General features: G+C 44.7%; 1 protein-coding gene across 1 annotated transcript in view; it reads left to right on the forward strand.

The window, feature by feature from the left end:
- LOC122413367 (zinc finger protein Lobe) overlaps positions 1–21,153 on the forward strand; it is a 49,395-nt gene that overhangs the window by 2,369 nt on the left and 25,873 nt on the right. Inside the window, exons 2-5 of the mRNA XM_043423666.1 lie at positions 4,803–4,883; positions 5,072–5,073; positions 5,335–5,395; positions 11,601–11,672. Coding sequence (XP_043279601.1) covers positions 4,803–4,883; positions 5,072–5,073; positions 5,335–5,395; positions 11,601–11,672 — 216 coding nt within the window. The remainder of the gene's footprint in view (positions 1–4,802; positions 4,884–5,071; positions 5,074–5,334; positions 5,396–11,600; positions 11,673–21,153) is intronic.

Here is a 21,153-nt window from a genome sequence, read left to right on the forward strand (position 1 = left end):
GGGAAATATCCCCTTGTAGTTTTGTTTGAGGACTTTAATTTAGTCCAGCGCGTATTGTTCGCACGAATTTCGATGATTATTTCAACCGAGATCCTTTTGTTGCAGACCGAAAATAATTGAGGATCAGTTTTTTCGGTAATTAAAGTTCATACGTTTTGCTGCTGACTCGATTTCTAAAGTCGTTGTTTTCAACGTTACAGTCAAAAACGTCACATCGATCAATTAGCGCGGCCCGCATGCCCGACTGCTCCTCCTGTATAAAGTTCACGAGTAATGCATCAAATTGCGGTTTTGTCACGGCTGGGTTTCTCGATTCTGATTGGCTCGCCGTGACGTTGCCTCCTGCTCACGTTCCAGTTCGAGTCGAATTATGACTGTCAAAACAACAGCTGAATCTTGAAAGTATCAAGCCGAATGAAATTTCCGTAAATATATCGAAAATCATGGCTGACGCTGGGCTTCTTGATTCGAAATTAATCGGGGCCGGGTTGAAATTCCGAACGGTGAGAAATCAGAAGGCTCAAAAGTCCGAAAATCTCGCTAGTGCGGTATATCTATATATTTCGAGTCCCAGCTAGATTTTCGGACTTTTGAGCCTTCTGATTTCTCACCGTTCGGAACTTCAACCCGGCCCCAATTAATCGATATTTTTTAATTCTGTCGGATGATTATTGTGAGTCGTGATTCGGCAAGTGTCTCATTGGAAAAAAGCAATGAAAAATGAATTTTTAAGTTGAATTTTTTTGTCCACTTGCAACGACGTCGAGGCTCATAACACTACTGGAAACAACGTCAAAAGTATTTGCGCGCCAAGCTCCCATTTCAATCGGCTAGTTGCGGGAAAAGTTCACGGTTCCGGTGGTCGCTTAACCGGGGGCTTTAGTGATGTGCCTGATGCATGGGAAAAGTCGCGGGGCAGGCTCGGATCGATGTGCCGGTCGACCGCCACATGTATTCAATTAACAGTGCGTTCGACAGTTACCAATAATTCTTGCGGTTGATCCAATGGCATGCAGACTGGGAGCTGGTGGTTGCGGAACCACGTGGTCTCTCCGCGTACGCAGAAACCGTTTCACCGGATGTCTCATCGATCCTGAGCGAACGAGGGTGCAAAATTGGCAGCTTTAGAGCATTTTCTTTGGCGGATTTTCTATCGCAGCTTATTCTGTTTCTCCACAAGCGCGCAATTACTTCGTTCCTGGATCTCAGGGAACAGAGGAACCGGAAGTGTCTGCGAAAAATCTGGTTTCTCAGATTCTCCGAAAAAAATTCGCTCAATTTCTCGGTTCCTTATTATTTCGGAGCAACGTAATCGGTGCTCGAATCGAGGGCCGGTTGATAGGAACATTTGTACAGATGCCTCCAGACGCCACAATGTTTTCTTATTATCGAAATGTATTCGGGGCAGATTGAACGTAAAATTAGTGACCAAACGAGCACATGGAGCAAACGTTCGCTGGTGGAATATGGGAACGAAAGGGATTGCGAGAATACCTCGAGTTATATCTCGGACTATGGAGAATATGTGATGCGTAAGCGTAAGGTCAGTTGCTCTAATTAACGCACGATAATGAACTGCTGCTAGTGCTGTTGTTGCGCTCCTGATGCAGACTTCCCGACATAGCTTTCGAGCTATACATTAATAGATTCAAATCACAATTGCGAAAGTGTTGGACCACCGCTCCGACATAATTCTGCATCTCGCGCTATAGCTGTTATCACGAGCGTGAACCCTCTTTTTGTTTGCATCTCCGCGGATAGACTTTAGACCACCTTCTTCTTCCTGGATTTAATCCATTCGGACTAATCCCTCGTGCGACGCGAGTTGGCAAGAAAATCTTCTTCCTAGTGTAATAATATGCGACGATTATCAGGAAGAAAGCCGTCGTTCATCTTTTACCTTGTATCAACACCAGATTTGAATCAACCTTTTTGTTTCACGCTCATTGCAGCCTCGAAATATCGCAATTATTTTGAGCTCCACATGAGAAAAAATTGAAAATTCAATTCAAATTCAACGATCTGCCGACTCGAAATCAAACATCGGCTCGGGGAAAAAGGAACGAAAGTCCTTTTTGTTCTTCCTGTTACAAAAATGAAAGCAAAACGACGAGGATTTTTGGCGGATTTTCACAACGATTCTTAACGATTGTACAATAATTATTAAAGCTTGGTGGACACGCGTTGTTACAGATCCTAATACAGCGGTGGCACATCGCATACGAAGAGAATATTGTATATTGTCGGGAAATGCAAGCATATAATCTCGTACAGAGGACTAGGGTTAGATATGGAACTAAAGCACGGAACGCAATGAACCGAATCACCACACATTATGCCTCACACCGTATGTGTTTCGCCGTGATTGTAATTTGTGCGTCGAGCATACATGCATAATTATTGCCGTGGAATTAATTTACGTCCACGGCAATTATTAACGACCGCAGTGGCTATCGCGGCCGCGGTCTCGTGCACTCTATTGTGGCGAAACACAGGCCACCGCCCGTTTCTCCTTCTTCATCCAACGTCACTTTACATTTTCCTCTTTTGTTTACTAATGTCCGGCTAGGTTTCATCATTTTTATAATCGTTTTTCGATCGTTTAGGGAAACATGACGAATTGCTCGAAGGACGAAGCGAACAATTGTTGAAATGGAGGAGTCGTAGGAAGTGGAAGAACCGGAAGTAGTAGGAAAAAAGTAAGTTTCGCACAGTCGGAGGGCTGAGCAAAGATTTTTCTGACGGTTCGGATTCCCCGCAAGCTCAACGAATAAAACAACCTGGAAGAGAATTCCTATCGAAAAGCTCGGTTCTTCTATAATTCCAAAGCTGTCAAGTTGATTCAGTAAATATTATTCGTCTGGAGCACAAAAGCTCGCGCAATGTTGAAAATTCATGAAATTATAAGTCCCTGGTAGTCTTTGCAGTGACAGAGTTTGAGCCTCTTATCTGTGGTTCTCATTATAATCCTTCAAATATACACGCCACTGCGGATTATGCAGTATCGCCATTTCACTGACTTTCTTCCCGGAGCGAACAGTCCTCCCGAAATTCAACAATAAATCCTTTCGAAATCCCCTCAAATTACGATCCTTATACACTCGCGTGCATCCTCACTGAAAAGAGTAAGCTCGTAAAATTCGCCAAAGAAATTTCAATCACTGTCGATTCTTCCATGGTTTTTTCGAGGATTTTTGGTAGTGCACGAATCTCAGGTCACTTGATGTAGCGTCGTTTGCATTCCGGTGAATTTAAGGGCTCGGTACAACGTCTCCGGTTTATCTACCGGAGCTTGAGAACAATACGGAATCGAAGAGCTCTCGTGGTTTTTGTGAGGTCACAGGATTGGCCCTCGTGCTACCGCTTTTCGCGTTTCCAATGGCGAATCTAAGCCGAGAGAAATCGAAAGAAAGAAACACGAAAATATAAAAGTGTGTGTGCGCGCGTGTGTGTGTGTGTGTGTGCAGTTTAATGCACACGGATATATCTGTAGCTCAATGTATTAACGGTAAAGGTGAAGGGAACTGCGACAGAAACGTAGGGGTGGATTTTCCCCAGAGAGTCTGAGTCCGTGTCAGAGCGAGCCTGCGTTTCTTCTCCGGGGAGCATCGGCTTTCCATCCGTGTGTACGTTTTACACCCTCACAAGTGCGGAGAGCACCCGATAATACGTACAGACACGGGCTGATGAGCAGGATAGGAGGTCCGCCACACTTTCTCCATCTACGGGACTCACTTTAGGCTCACTACCAGCGAATACTATTGGATACCTGTCTAACTCGTCCTGACTATCTGCCACAAGAGCAAGACATACGATGCTCTTTCTCTCGCTCTCAGACGTCTGACTCTGGCCGTGTGATAACGATTTTATGAGATAATCCACCGGAATTACGGGACCTCGGGATGAATTATTACGTTTTTGAATATATTCCAGCTCTTTCATCGATTTTAATCTCTCACACAACTTTCGCTTCTATTCTCTCGCGAACGCGAAGCGTCAAATTTCTTTCCGGAGCATGCGCTTTCGGTAATTTGCGCAAGTTTATTGGATTTTCAAAATTCTGAAATGTCTCGGGGAGCCTCCTTTCATCGGAACGGGAGCGCGAAACGTTATGGTCGGGGGAGGGTAAACAAAAACTCTTACTTCATACTTGGGAATGACCTCGTGGATATTGTTTCATTAGGAAAAACGGGCGGAGAACAAAGCATAATGAATTGAAAATATCGCGAATAAATGTCCATTCATTAGCCTCGCGGGCAAATTTTTGTTCAGCGATGTTGCAAGGAAGCTACGGAAATTGGCCATGGTGTTGGGTCCGAACACGATGGAAGAATGGTGCAGGAGGAATACGAGACTTTCGTGAAGCCAGCAGGAGCAGGAACAACATTTCGTGGTCGGGTAGAAGAGCCTCCCGATGAAAGCCAATCCCCTTACCTTTACGATTATTACGGGCTACGCGGCTCCGCATACGTATGACCAAAGATCGCGTGGCTCGCTTTTTCCCAAAGATCACGCCTCCGTGCAACTTATTTTCAAATTGTTATTCGTATTTACGGCAGATTGAATTTTCTCTCGCAGCCCCATCTAGAATCTTCTGATAAAAAAATATGTGCGGTCTCGTAAGAACCGTGTACTCTTTCAATGCCAATAAATAATTTTTCCTTTCACAATGCCTCTCGTCGTTGTATCCATCGCGATCTCGCTCGAACGGAGATCTTTTCATTGTCCGTTCATTGCACACAATGTGATCGAATTCAATGTTTCATATACTGTTGACGTTTATGGACTTTTTCATATTCCAGGAGACGAAGAATGGGACGATGCTACGGAGCCCGGAGCCCCGGAGAGTCTTGAGGAAGGCTCCGACCTCGATACCGTTAAACGTAAATATGCATTCGTTCGTTGTCTTCGACTAAATACACGAAATTATTGAAGGGTTTCGATTAAAAGAAAAAAGATTCAGAATAAAGAGTATAGTAAAAGCCGATAGTTTAAGGGGTCCACTTTAATTAGAATTTTTAAAAATTCGATTGTTTTTCATTGCATTTTTCGACAGTATACGCACATTTAGAAGTATCGTATTAAAATTTTATGAACGCATCTGAGCAGTCTGAGTGTACTTTTGAGGGGCGTTTTGAAATTTTGAAATATTGAGCGGAACTATTTTTTTTTGCAAAAAATGATGAAAAAACGTGCATTTTTATAGTTTTAAACTTTTACGAAAATGAGCATGATTTTGTTGGCTCCATTTATGTATCATTTCACAAAGTGTATATTATGTTAATTTATAACGTTGATGAAATTTTCGTATTTTTCATATCAGCTGAGAACGAGGATGAGGAGGACGAAGATGAAGAAGACGAGCTTCACGGGGCGTTCAGTCCTCGTTCGGAAGGTAAATTGTCCTTGGAAAGAAAAATATTCGAATTTTTGAATTTTTCGCTGTGACGTAAGCACAGTTGTACTCGAATGAGTATTTTTGTGCGCACGGTGAAAACAATCCAAATGGAAGTGCGAACCACCCCAAAAGCTGTTGCAGTCCATCACCCGTCCATTAGTACATCTTGCGTTTTTGCACACACGAGAAAAAATCGTGTGTTTTGTTTGTTCCGCATTTTTTTTTCCCCATTCGCTCTTTTCTTTCGCGTTACTTTAGCTCGGTTACTTCTGGGACTCTGTGGATGATGCTCGTCATTGAAAAGCACGCGTCCACCCTGCAGTCCTCGATACAATACGCGAGAATAGAGTGTCGTCGTGACACCTCATTGTTCGAAAGTGTTGAGGAAAATGCAATACCGGTGCATAGATCGCAACAATATGCGATATCCTCCCATGTGACTTTCTCGCTGTTCGGAATACATCCTATCAGAATGGATATTCTGGACTGACTTTTCACGTCTTCGATCCCCTCGTCACATATTCCACGTTCCCCATCTCATAAATCATCCCTCGCAATTATAATTCTCGTAGTAATTTACACGATGAAATTGCTGTGACTGTGGCGCGTCATCGAGTGATTCGAAAATTCAACAAAAGTGCATCCATTCAAAATATGATTTTCTATCATTTTCGGAAGATTCATTCTTCTTGCCGAGCTTACCTTCGAAAAGCTCATTCGAACGAAGCGCGATCGATTCGCGAGCGAATTCCTTCGAGACTCATCTAAACTCTGGCTTAACTTTTTTCTTCCAAATGTGTTTTTATCATTTTTTAAATGGTTTTTTCGCCATTGTAAATAATAGAATGCAATATTAATTTGAATGATCAGTCAGGAAATAAGTGTCGCGCGTCGAGATGGTTTTTCGAGCCAGTCGTAGAGTTTATACAACCTGAAAAATGTGTCGAGCGGTCGAGCGTCGACGAGTGAACAGAGCACGTTCGGAGAATCCTGTCGAGAATCTTGACTGCAAACACGCAAAATTAGTGATATTTTCGTTTTCGAATTTCATGAATTTTCCCAAACGTAAAATCTCGGGGATAAAAAGAGTTTGAATATATTTCGAGTCCCTACGGTTAACAAGATTTTTAAGTTCAAGTTGGCACAGTTGGAGGGGGAGGGGGTCACGGCACCCGCGATTATTATTGCAACCCTTGGTTCGGCAAGTGTATGCTACGGAACTTTATAACGTGGAAGTGAAGCCAAGTGGGACTTGAGGTTAGCAAAAGAAAGCTACAAACCCGGGGTTGTTTCGAGATGGCAAACGCGTTATGCCTTTCGCTGCTGTTTTCTACCCCGAATATCCCTCCAGGGAAACTAAACAACCCGGACACAAGAGAAGCGCTGCGTGCCGTTTCTTACACCTGACGCTGCTTCCTTTTCTCATTGCGTTCCCACTCGGTTACTCAATTATTTCTTCGGAGGTATGAAATAATCCGATGGAAAAGAGCGCCAGTCAAATGCGGCGGCTGAAGCGAGGTTTGAACAAATGCCAATTAAATTCCATTCAACGGAGTCCCGCGATGCGCGTCGGTCGTTGCGATAAATCCGTCTAATCAATTCCGGATTTAATTCCGAACGATTCCGAGGCTTCGTACCGCGGGAGCCGCGCGTCCGCACGACGTCGAGGACGAGCAAGTATTTTCAAAATTCTTATCAAATATCGTGGTACGAAAGCGCGAACCGATGAGCGCACGAATGAAGAAAAAAAGTGGAACAAAAGAGTTGAGAGGCCAGAGGCAGGACGAAGGGCTGCGGGGAGGTCGAGGGAGCGAGAAAATTGGCGAAGATATACGAAATCCCCGAGACGCAAAGTCGATTTCAAATGTTTCACGTTTTTCGTTTTCAAGATAAAAATGTTGGGATGAGGAGGACGATTCTGAAGTTGAAAAGGCCTGTATAATAGAAATTGGTGTTGGTGAACGTGTGTATTTGTTATTTGTAGATTTTTTTTTCTTTCTCGTACGTATACATACGTGTGTCGGTATACAGAGAATAGGATGAAGAGGGAAACCACAACAGGAAAACCGAAAATAGAGGGAAAGATAGAAAGGAAGAGAAAAGGAAAGAAGGAAGCGGGGCGCATGGGGGGAGAGAGAGAGAGAGAAAGAGAAAGAGAGAAAGAGGGAGAGGGAATAGAGCGAGTACATTATGGGGAATGCCGGGAAATTCTCTTGGGACCGCGAGAAGCCCAGTGCGCATGCGCCGAGCTGATTAGTTCTCCCATCCCCCTTTGCTTGCGTTCCCGAGTGCTGGCAGCGCCAGAGGAGAGCGCCAAGTCCCTCGGGATCTGGCCCGACCAACCCCTCCCCCGCCCCCCTTTCCTCCCCGTCTATCCAGCGTAGATCCTCTTCTCTCTTCCACTTCGCATCCTCATCCTCCTCCTCCTCCTCCTCCTTCTCATTCTACACTTCTTCCTCTTCTCACCCCCACCCACCAATCGTACTCCCTATCCAACTCTCTACTATCCAACGAAGCCCCTCGCCTCTGCCTCTTGCCACCCTCTCGTTGCTCGCCTTATTCCCAGTACAGCACCCACTAATATAGCCTTTCCGCGCGACCCGACCTACACGCTTTCCTTTACGATCCTAGAGTATTGTACGGATCACTATAAAAGCAGCCCCATTATTGATCTCGAGTTTTGGAGTCACACTTTTTTTCACCTAAATTTTTTCCATTTTTAAATGTAGCGACAATCCTGTGAGACCAATTCCGGCGTTCTTCCGAGTTCATCAGCATTCCTATGGCCTCGTTGCTCCACTCGTCTCGCGGAGACCGAAAAGTTTCGAGTCGTGTGTTCGAGCTCGGGGAACCCGGGGGGAGCTTTCGACCGAGAGGAGAAATGAGTGAAATTCATGGCAAACGTACGGGGTTTGCGTCGATGAAAAATGGGATTGATCTCGTCGTTCTGACGTCCTTCGGCCCAATTGGGGAATCGCGGACGGAGACAGTGCCGCGATGATCCTCGTTACTTTTCGAGCTTTTCATCGCCGCTGTAAACACCTCGAAAACCTGGTCCCCAGATCGGAAATAACTCGAGCGAATCACCAGGCGAGTGATCAAGTCGATTTGGCTTGGTCAAACATCGCCCTCGCGTTTTGCCAACCCCCAAAAAGGCCATGCACACATGAACTTTTGGACTGAAGCTCGTTTCCCGATCGACGTTTACTCACGTAGACGCACATGTGCGCCTGTAACGTTCTCTTTGTAGCAATGAGAAAACATTGCGACACGGTCGCATAGCATCGAAAACGTTTTCTCGGTGCGACTGTACTTGGCGATATAAGGGTGTCCCAGGTGACGAGCTGCCTCGGGCCGTGGCACGGCGCGCTACGTTTCCCTTGGGACCGACTCTCCGGCTTGCCTCCCTCCCCAACCGCTCCTTTCGTTTCTTCCCTCTCACCCACAAGCTCGTTCGCTCGCTCCGCAGTATTCCCCTTAACGTCACACTCGCACACGCCCGTACACACTCGCGCACGAGCATGCAGACGTATAAAATCATCCCTGCACACTACCCCGACTCGGTGGGGCTTTATCCAGAGCTTGCGCGCACCCCCTGAGCCCCTGGTGTGCGATGTTGGACCGGCGCCTCAAACCCGCGGCACACAAACGTGGAAAACGCCGAGCCGTCCGCGTCCTTCACCAAGAACTATCTCCTCTTCCCTCCACTCGCTTTTCCTCTTGTGCTTTATCTCTTTCCTTTTCTCAGCTCCCACCATTTCGATGTAGTGACACAGACACTACTTTTTATTCGTCTTACAATATCTATGCCCGGCGCCCTGACACTCGCCGCATATGAAACAACCCGGCGTGCCCGGTGGACCAATGATAAAGACACAACCCTCTGTATCCTTGTCACCTTTCTTATTTTAAGCCGGCACACAAAATAAGCGGCTTCTTCGAAGCCGAAGCTACAACTCCGAACTCAATTTTGTGCTTTCTGTTACCACGATTCGCACTTCTTGTCACATTGCGAAGTGGTAAACGATCTTCTCCGAATAAGAATCTCGAAGGAACTTGCGCGCAAATGCTTCTACTTCAAAACACTTTCGCAGTCAGCATTTCTTCATTTCGTTTTGAGATTCGAGGCCTGTTAAAGTTCTATCAAATTGATTTTCATTCTTGCTCCATTTTCAGTCTCGACGTTTCCCCTATTTCTTTAACGAAAAAACCATTTTTTCTTTTGCCAAAGTAACGTATTATTCGTACGCCTCCCCTGGAGCCAGCAGTGCCGTTTCTTCGCTCCACATTCTTTTGGACAAGAACGATAAAGTGGATGAGATAATTAAAGAAAAAAATTAAGTTTTCCCTGGGGTATTGGCTTGTTGGGTGGGCGGTTATACCCTTGGGATGCTTGCATTATATATATGCTTCGTCACTATACTACTCTTCTGGGCTTTGTTTTGGCGGTGTGCTCCTGAGGGCGGAGGGTTGCAGTGCGCTACTTCTTAGAAGAAGATTTTTTCTCGAGGCCTACGCTCCTGTATTGCTTGTCTCTCGAGGGAATCGGAGAGGATCCTCGACATTGGCGTGTACCGATGACACTCTCCCGGATATCCGGAGCGAACTTTATCAGCGAGTCTTCACCCCGGGCCCGAGGACAATTCACCTGAGTCCGTTTCCCTATTTCTAGGCCACACGAATTCGTCGTGTTGGATGAAAAAGTATACGATTCTCGGCATTTCTTGATTAAAGATTAAACTGCTCGCCAAACTCGACGAAACGTATCCGGACAATAAATATCGGTCGGTGTGCATCCTTTGGGATGAAGAAAATATGAAGCGGTGGCTTACGACTGATAAACCGCAGCGACACGACATTCGCTTATTCTTTCAGTGATGAGAGCTTCTTCCATAATGGTTTTTCGATTAGCGTGTCGATTCGATGCTCGCACGCATGGCCTCTGTTTTCAGCAATGGGAATTGAGCTTTCGTTCGTAAATCGAATCAACAGTCAATCGAAATAACAATGATGGTTGTAATGCGGGAAAAATAAATGCTGCTTTCATCGTATTTCGGAGAGGAAGATGATCGAATTACGCTTGACCTCTCAATGTTGAAATTTAATATTTCTAAAATAGGAGTGAAAAGCCGGTTCGAATAAGTACCTGGCAACGATTCGACACGAGAGTAGAATGGCCGACAAATATTTTCATACCGGATGTGTGGCGTAATGCACCAGGGATTATTTGATCGTATAAACAATCATCACGCACGGGATACGGGCGTTGCGAAAATCCGGCGGTTCGATGTGGCCGAAAATTGTCTTGCTCCATACACCGCGCGACCGTCGAATTTTCACTGTAACGTAAAATATCATTTCCGCAGTTGGAGCATCGAGTTTAATGCGGTATACACTTACAAAGCTTCACCGCGGCGCCATAGAATCCTCGAGACCGTAGCAAAGGTAGGAAAAGGGCGGGAGAGGTCAGGGGCGGAGGGCAGGTGTCCAAGGCCATCGAATTTTACAACTGGAGAAGGGGACAAGAGAGTAAAATCTAATTTGCGGAAAATGAGAACCACCGTGCGAACCACTGTGCCGACGTCCCGTGGGACCCACTGGGAGAGCAGTGGGAAGCCTCTGTGCCCATGCTTCTGGGCTCTACCTCGCGTTTTCCCCGTTGGTGTACTCTACGCGCACCCGCGTGCCCGCGCGTCCGGCGGAGAGGTACGTTCCCCAAGGAGGTAATTACCCTCTTCCTCCCCCCGCACCCCCGCCCGCCTATGTATACCTCTTTCCCATTCACTCCCTTTCTATTCCCCTCTCGTTCCTCCTCCCGCCGAACCACCCACGAACCATCGTAACTTCGACTCCTACAGGAGTTACATGCTAATACAAAACCAAACTCGTTCCCAACGGCTTCCACCCCCCTGACTCTCCACCTCCGCGAAAACCAACCACGAGGGAATCCCCGACGTTGTCGCAACAATTTCGAAAATAAAACATTCGCATTTGCAATTTGAAATATTTGCGATATCGAAACAGCTCTTCATAGCCAATCTATTTTAACTTTTTCCAGCCTTTTTTTAAATATTGTTTATCTCCAAGGCAAATGTTTACTTTGTCTAACTATTTTATCGTGTGCTCATATACAGTTTTTCATCGAAAAGCTCAGAACTCGTTCAATAGATTTTTAATCTTCATTCTTTTATCTTATTTTCAGATTTTCTTCAAGACGAAGGACCTCGGTCGGTTGCGGATCCGGATTTAGAGAATCAAAACAGTCTCGACAGTGGTGAGTGTCCCGAGTGTTGACTGTAGATAAGCCGCACGTTTCGCTTAATTTGTTCAGTTTTAATTTTTCTTATCAATTCATCGCGTCGAGACGCTCCTGCGCTTCTTAATGTGTGGAGAAAATGCTCGTTACGATTTGCCTATAAATTTGAAGCCAGAAAACATCTCGACGAGCAACGTTGCTTGTCGGATTTTTCTCTCGATTCAACCTGAATAAATCTTTTCCTTCAAAATACGAGCTCCTTAGATTCGTCCCTCTATGCGGGCAGCACATTACCGTGAAAGTCACAAAAGCTCGGGGAATTCGCTCGGCGATATCCGGAAAAGGTGAGACAGCAGCTTGAAGCGAAGAGGATTAAAGCGAATGCGAATACTACGTCATTCCATGTTCCTCAAGGGTTAATTAAGTGTTTGCTGGGTAGACTCTGACCAGACTGCAAGTAAAGTAGAAATAACCTACTCTGGACAGTCTCAGAACCAGCCCAATGTTTCACAATCTCGCAACGCTAAATCTCAGCGTTACCGCTCGAGCTCACACCTACTCCGGCATGCGACATGAATTTTCTCCGCAGCTATTGCACTCCTCGTACCTCAAGAAGAGGAGGATTTTCACTTGGCTGGTCCGTCCGTCAAAACGGTTTGAAAACTCTATGACGTCATAAAATCACTTTTTCTTTCGGTACTTGGCGCAGGCTCGCTGCGCAGCGTCTCTCGATTTTCGCTCGCATTTCTGTTGAAAAATCGATCGAAAAGTACAAACTACGTCGATCACGATGATTGAGGCAAAAGGGACTCGCGAGCCGTGAGCACAAAAGTCAGCTGCTGTTCTAAAATCGTGCAGGCAATTTGAAAGTACATAAAAAAAATTGTAGGTACCTCGAATCAAAATGAGATTCGACTCTTGCTGTTCCAGAGACTCTCGAATATAACCGAAACTTTCTGCAACCTTTTGTTTCATCCTCTGAAAGCGTTTTTTCATTATTCAATTATCAAAAAGTTTATTCCGCAATGTTATGTGAAACGTCCTCATTATTATTGATAGGATTTCGAGCAGAAATGGTTCAATCACCCATTTCGAGAGGCGCTGGACAACCGGCAGGGGAGGGAGGGGGGGGGGGTTCTAATTCACTGTGTCCGTTTTGAATAGTGACACAGGGCAGTTTTTTTTTGTGTGAAGATAACCGTATACGTCGTCCCCGGTATAATTAACGTAGACAGACGTGGACACGAGCCAGCACTTTAAATGTCGACTAGTCACATCAGACCGCGAAATACTCCAGTCGGATTCGCTTATTATTTCATAAACTTCGTCGCGAAATTCTCGCCGTGCTCGTACGTCATCCCGGTTTAGATTATCGGCTTTTCACTCGCGCTCGATTCCGAGCTGACCGCTGATTTCGTGGAAAAATTATGATCTGCATCCGCTCTCTTATGGTATGATGCTTATTTTCTGACCTGTGGCTGACACATTTTTCAAAACACTCGTCCCATAAACTCTGCGAATGTTACCGAGGGTTTCAATCGAGTTATTTCGCTGGTTTTCTTATTTGTTGAAGTCAACATTTTCGACCTCGTTTTATCAAAACGTTTTTTGACAAATTGACATCGATTCGGTGCCAGGAGTTGACTTTTCATTGTATCTTTATAGCGGGAAAGCAAACATTTTAACGGTTTCGCGTTCAGGACTTTTGACGAATATTTGTATTTTCATGCACTTCGACTAAATTCCTGTGAATTATTCAAATAAATTTTACTTGATGAAAGAATAAATTGTGCCACTTTACGAGAACGCTTGGATATTGGTCTGGAAAGTATAAAATGAAATTTGTTTGAAAAGGACGCCGGTAAAAAGTTGTAATTTTCTGTACGACCGACCGAAGCTACGTCCTCGAGTTCAGGATCCTCAAGGCACTGATGACTCGCGCCATCGTCCATCAACCCGTCGAGTCTCTTGTATAAAAACTTTTTTCTATTCATTATTCAAACTCTTTACGGAGTTTTACTTATTTATGGAAGGATTAAGTTTTACAGGTATGATGAAAGTTTAAAAATTCACGGAAAATCGTCACGAAATAATGATACAAATGAAGCTACGAGGAAAAAGAAAAGTGCCTTACCTCGGTTCGAACCTGCGGGAGAGCTGGGGAGACCGGAATTCTTCTCACCTGAAATAAAAAAAAATGAGGCTTTCAATTGAGCCACTCTCTCTCATAGACTCAAAATTCAAATTTTTATTTTCCAAGCCGTAGAAAAGAATCATAGAATTTTCAAACGCTACGTTTTCCTAGAAGATCATGCGTTACTTGCGATTCAAAAAAGCAACTGAACTTTTTTGCTCTTTTCACGATTAAAATTTATTCACGCAATTATTCAAATTATGCGTAATTTATTTGTTGAGATTGATCAATTTTTAATATAATGATAGCGGTCAAAGTACTTTCTTAGTAAAATCGTCGAGCAAAATGTGACAACAGCCAAACCTTCCGCTGTTTGTGTCCTTATTACTCGTTAGCCTCAAACAAGTCTTTTACTTTTTCCATTCCCAAGTGATTTTCACCGGTAACAAAAGGCTTGCTCGAGGCATCGTTGATATCTAAAAACATATAATTTCCTTATTCTCATTTTCGACTCGTCTATAAGTTGGGATGATTCGATTTCATTAACTCGAAATCGTCGCTCAGAAAGTCTGCCTGCCACAAGAGCCTGTGCACAACCCTTCGAAAAATGTGATTTTCGTTAATTATCCTCTCGACAACTGGACAGTAGATCCTAATGCAAATTTCATCTTTGAAAGTTGCAATTTTCGATTTCCATTAGATCCGCGTGAACTGTCTTAATTGTCAAAAAACTAACGAATAAAATGAAAAAAAGACGAATATCGAATGCACAAACAATATTCGAGAATGAACGAGTTTTATATTTATTGCGTATGTTTTGTTTTATTCAACGTGAGAAATCTCAGAGTACCAAGTACGTTGGAAAGTAAAGCTGTTATATCTTTCGCCTAGGGATTGTTTATGTCTTTTTACGTGGATATCGTTTGGCAGTGTATAAAGTTGGTACGGGTTTATACCTAACGTGGATAGAAAGAAGGCAATGCTACAGTAGAATAGTAGGGATAGCTGTGAACGTTTCGCGTATACGAAAGTGTGCTCACGTGAGAGAAAACTCCCTAGAGAAATAACCGGGTTGTATGTAATGTACGCGGGAAGGTATTGTAAGGGGTGTAAAAGGCGTCAGGCGAGGGATGAGGCGTTCGGGAGGTCATTGCCGTAGTAGGAGGGACACGGAGCAAGATCCGTGGTAAATGCCGTGTGAAATTCGTATGTCCTCTCATCTATATTCCCGCGCTGGAACAGGTGCGAAACCTTCGAGCACACTTTCTCATGCCTTTTATTCGTTGCGAGGAGGTTGTTGTACTTAAAAGCGAGCTAAACACAATTATCGTTGTTCTCACGAGAATGCTTTTTTTGAAGAACTTTTGAAGAAGAAACGTGACTCGTGCTTTTGGGAACGAAAGAAATGTGGAAGTGAAAAAATAAGTTTGGATTGTAGAAACTCTCGTATAGAAATAAGTTCGATCTAAGCTCGGATTAAAGCACCATAAAAATTCCCGTCAATGAGGATTCGAGGCCCGAACACGTGGGTATGAAAAAGCGACAAAAATATATGAAGAATCGCGGTGAGCGAAACTTCGGAGTCGTGGTTGCTTCTAAAGTGGGCAAAATTTGGAAGTCCGATGGCAAATTTTAGCTTTTAAACGGGCGATGAGCTCGGCGAGAAAAAGAGAAGAAAAGAAGTGGCTCGTATGAAGAGGCACAGAAGGGTACAGAGAGGAGTACGAATGAGAGCGAACGAGCGACGTACGGACTGACTGACTGACGGACATACGCACGTACAGGAATTCCTCAGTGATAAAATCTACCGACCTACACCTCGAGCTGGCCTCACCGGAGTTGAATCCTTTCGCGAAGCCGCCACTCGTGAAAATCTCCTTTTGCCTCGAGCCACGTTCTCTGTCACCCGACTCCATCACCCTTGTAACTTGCATCCATTTTTTCTTCTTCATCTTTCGTTATGCCTCGAGCAGCAGAAAAAATAAACATTTCCGAATCCGGGGACCCGTGTGGATCATAAAAGATCGATCAAGGGCTGCTGACGCACGCGCGCTTCTTTACTTTCAACCTCTTTTCAATCGCTCCAGGTACCAAAAGGTGCCATTCACTCGACGTCGTTTTATTTCAGCTCGATCCATTGATTCATTCAACTCGCTCTTTTACAGGAGAGGAATTTTCAGGGCAGAAATCATTTTAAAAAACTTGGTAGAGACTCGAAAAAAACGTTATTATCGTGAAACGACTTGCGAATAGCGATGAATGTCAAACAATCCGAGCAGTGCTATACGTTTTTTGTTTTTTGCGATTGTGAAACTTTGCGTTTTCGGGAAGTGCGTTACGCCATTATTCTTACAATTCTTAATATAAACATTACGCCATTATTCTTACAATTCTTAATATAAACATTATTCCAGGAAAAAAAGTGCGTTGCAGAGAAGTACTTGAGTGCGAGTTCCTCAAAATAGCGATAAACTTGATATTCACAGCACAGAAGTTTTGCACTCGCGTAGACGTAGGTCTATCCGGTAGAAAAAAAATCGTAATTCCAGTTTGGGCCCCGGTGTCGTTTGTTCTCGGAAGCATGTCGAGGCGAGACAAAAACACATTTTAAAATCTGCATGTGACGTATGACTTTCTAGTTTATATAAAAAAAAAAAAGAGAGAGCAAAGAGGACTGCAAAAGATGTGTTTGCTCGAGAGAAAAAGAAGGCACGTACATCGTTATTCCCCTCCGCGCGGTCTTCCAATGAAATATGAATTCGTTCGAAGAGTCATTCGACGTGTACTTTTGTGCTCATACGAATGGCAAGCCATTGTGGAAAGACACAAACTGGACTGTTATTGAAAGTTTCATGGCGGATGACTCATATGCTCCGGTGGAGGTAAAAAGCTTCAAAAATCATGCACTGAGAAACAAAAATATTGGAAGAGAGGAGAAAACGAATCTGTAGTTTGATCTAAAACTGCATTCGCATTCGCACCCCGCATAATGCCACATTTCGTTGTTCCAACGACTTTTTTCCCTCAGTGTGTCAACGACGCGCGAGCACCCGAAACTCGAGTCCCATCAGGAGTGTGAAAAAAAAACTGACAACGCGCTATTAATTAAAAAAAGTTTGATCGTACCGGAGTCGAAGGAATTCCGGATCCGAGTCGTGTAAACGATCCACGGGAGGAGCGAAGGGCTCGTGTCGGGTCGTTTTCGTATCGCTGAGCGACGCCAAGAGTTAGAGAGATGATATGCGGAAACCGCAAAGTATCTTCGTCGTTAAAAGTAAAGAGGAGGGTTAAGGCTGGTCCAAGTCGGATGCTGGCTCTTCTCGGGTCATCGTGATGTTGCTTGTATGCATTAATGCCATCCATATATACATATGCAGCGTATACACAAACAGTTGAATAATAAATGCTGTCAAAGGGGATGGAGAAAAGGAGGGAAGAACAAGAGACCGAGTGCCCGTGGCTTTTGGTGTAAGAAGAGACCGTCAAAGGGGCTCGGTAACTAAGCCAACCTCGTGGCTTCAAGGGTGACTACGAGTGTCACTGCTGCATGTATATCTGCAAAACTACGCGCAGCGTGCTTTTTGCAAACCTCCGCAAATCTTTTCTCCGCTGCGTATCCATCCATGGTGCCGAAACTTTTTGTTCCATCGCTGCATAATACGCGATGCCACGAGGATGACGACGAAGACGCCCAACTTGGGCTACGTAAAGCGAATTCAATTAGCCGTAAGCGGCGTTTCTGTGGTCGACGCGTGGGCAGCTCGATCCTACTATGTTCGCAACGGAATTTCACTGCGAATGCGCACATCCATGTGTGGTTAGAAACGTGTTTATATGACTGGTTGTTGGTTCCATTATCTTTCCGGATATAACGTCCGCGTCTCCGTTTCTCACTCGGTATTTCGTGATATATTTTACAACGTGTAGGCGCAACTCGCTTACTTTCGAATAGTCCGCTCAAGTTACACTGTCCTCCACCGACAACGGGGAGCGTTAAACGGCGACCCCGATGACTCCGGGGTCAGGTCTCCTCTTTTTTGCCGCCATACTTTTCCTTTTTCTTCCTCGCTTTTTCATTGTTTTTCGCGAAAATCCCGGAAACGTGGCTTTTTGGCTGCCGAAAGGTTGTCATCGGCGGAGGGAGGCTCGAGACGCGAACAGGCTTCGGGGCTCGACGCACCTCGAGTTCTCGAGGTTTACATTTCACTCGGTCGACAAGGGAAAGAGTAACTCGCACAATTAGGAGGGTGTTGGAACGCGCGAAGCTCAATAATTCTATGGACGCGAGCACGACCGCGCGTCTGGCGTCTCCTAATTATTCGCTCGTAAACTTCCAAGCAGTCCATTTTCCCTGCGTCGTAGCGCCTCTTTAAATAGAATTTTTCAACGGCCATTAGAACGCGCGATAATGGAGCGAGGCGTGCATCACTAATTTCCGGATATGCCAAATAAGACGGAAGCGTTGCGTGCCGTCATTAAAGTTCCCGGTACAGTTGGCGCACGTCCGAATAAAATTCGAAATGAATGACTACTTGAAAACATTACGGCCGATCCGGATCGTTCTACTTCCGTCCTTGTAGCGTGCGCTCAGCGGAGGAATATAAAAATCGAATAAACAAGAATATTATTCCGCGGAATAAACGAATTCGCCGGTAGGAATTCTCCGGGTCACGTATTCCGGGTCAAGTGACCGCCCATTTTCGAAAAAGAAATAAAACAAATTCTCAGCCTCCGGCTCGAAAACTGCTTCGATCGAAGCCCCCTCCCCCCCCCCCCGAGTACCGGATTCTGGTCGATTTTTTCTCGACTTTCGAATCATTCGGAAGCTCAGGAAAACGCTTCCCAAAAAGAATACACAAATTTGCAGAGTTTTTTCCTTAAATTAGGTGTCTTTTACGAACTAAGTTATTTCGAGCGAAGCTGATGTAGCCTCGTGCCCGAAGTAAGGCAGACCTCACTGACAATACAATCCGGACGGAGGTGGCGGCGGCACGGGACTCGCTTGTCCCATACACGCTATACCGAAGGCAAAAAGCAATAGCATGGGGTGTGAGAGCGAAGCTCCTCTCTCCTCGGTTACATATAAAGCATAGGCCGAAACGAGACCTCAGGGTGCCGTGACGAGGACCCATGGGGTCGATGCTGGAAAAACTCAGCTGTTAACTGCTCCTGCAGCGCTGCTCTCGCCTCTTCTCATACGTCTATCTGTGTGTACTTTATATATATATATATATGCGTGGCAATACAATCACATACTCCAAAGAACAATACATGCGCCATTATATATATTGTTAAGGGACGGAAAAATGTATATACATGTTTTCATAGGTATATCTTTGTATATATATCGTACGACTGGGCATGCTCTCATCTTGAATGCAACTTAAGGATGTATGAGAAGTCAAGCTACGATCTGACTCAACCCCTTTCTAACCTTTTACTCTCTTTGGGTGGTCAAATAACTAAACCATACGATGCCCAAATTGAAATATTTTATTCGTCTTATTTGCGGGAGATATTTTGAAATTTGAAATGCACGCTCGTTCTTGAAGCTGGATCAAGTTTGGTGGACGCGTCAATTTTGGGAAACGTGCTTGACAGAGGCGATGGGAATTTGGTTTTACGTGAGATGAGAAACGAGAGAGATCGTTGTGGATTGTGAGCATTAAAAGCAGTGTGTCGTTCGATAAAAAATGAATTTGAAATTTAAGACGAGATAATGCGATCAATAGTGAACAACAGATCTAAAGAATGAAATATATCGGAGCCCCTTCGATTCTGAAGAATTTTGCCGATATAACGGGCCGATATATAAAAATAAAATAAAAAGGGACGAGGAGGGGAGAAGCAAAAAGAGAAAGCGAGGGAGAGAGAGAGAGAGAGAAACACATTCTCGTACGTGTGAAACGAGTCCCGTAGGACGGAGGGACGTGAATTTTGCGAGACCTCGGGCAACCCCAATGCGAAACTGCCTTTAATTTAAATCGCTTCACATAGATCCCTCGTCTGACATTATCGCGTATAGGGCACGAGTGTATATGCAATTTATACACATATAACCTGAGAAAAAGCAAGAACTAAAAAAATTGTAGTAATGGCCAGAGGCACCGAAAAACGAAGCAGCAAAAGGAAGGAGAATAATGCAAATTTGCAGCTTCTATCACTCTTCTGATTCGCCGCGTCCACTCTCCCTCAACCGTACTTCAATCTCCTCCCGGATAAACTTTCCAATCGTACAGAAAATCACTATCCAAGTTATCCGATAAGGAATAACTATAATTTCGAAAAAATCAACGTCGATTGTCCGTACGACAAATAATCATCAGTTCCGAAACATCGGACTGAAATAAATCCATCCAAAGATCTTCATCTCGTAAGATTTTTCAATTCTTTTCATCCGATTCGACCAGCACAAGCCAAATTTCGTGCTCAAGTAGTAACGAAATAATATAGTGTGCGCGCAGAATCAATGCGATGCAGTTAAACGAATAATCGAATAAAATCAAATGATGATTCGTATAATTGTGAGTGATGGAACGAACGACGAATACGCGAGCAACGCGAAAGTTTTCGCGATCGCGAATCATCGACCATACAATCGGAAAACATGGATTAGAGGCGAGAGGGAAAAAAGAGGGGGGGGGGGGAAAGGATGCTGAGGGAGAAGACAGAGGAGTTTGTTGTAGGTGGTGAAGGAGAGGAAAAGGAGGGAGAAAGGCGAGGAGGTGGGACGCGAAAGTGCCGTTCGAGGATTCCTATTTCCCACGATCCCTTGGCTGCCATACGAGCTACGGCAATACCGGCGGTCTCTCTCTCTCTCGCTCCCTTTTCATCCCTTCTACCAGCACTTTCAATGCCGCCGTGAGAGCTTCTCGGCTTTCTGTAGCTTTCGCTCCGTCTACTCAACTGGCCATCTCTCCAGCAGCACGGTAATCATAATTACACCTGCGGGTGCCTTCTTATCGCTGCTCGCCAATCCCTCGGTCCTACTTCGCTCCTTCGAGAATCCTTCTTTTCCCGGCAAACTTACTTCGCCCAAGGCTGAGTTAGTGAGGGAGCATTGGATACAGCGCAAGCTCCGATCGTTGCGGTACGAAACGTGCCCCATGAAAACATCCAGATTGTCTCTATCCAACGATCATGCCAAAGATCTCGTGCACCATTGGACATGATGGCGGAAAAACCGTATTCGCTCTCTTTTTTCTTCTGCTATCCGAGTCAATTTCAGCAGTGCTGACGGAACTTTTCAATTATTCACTTTTCGGATAAATTCAAATTCCCCGTGATTATAAAAAACAATGTTTTTTTGTGATTTGTAAGAAATTTTTTTGCGAGATAGCCACGTTGGAGGAAGAATTTTGAACT

The sequence above is a fragment of the Venturia canescens genome, chromosome 7, assembly GCF_019457755.1.
Source record: "Venturia canescens isolate UGA chromosome 7, ASM1945775v1, whole genome shotgun sequence".
NCBI classification, from domain to species: Eukaryota; Metazoa; Arthropoda; class Insecta; order Hymenoptera; family Ichneumonidae; genus Venturia; species Venturia canescens.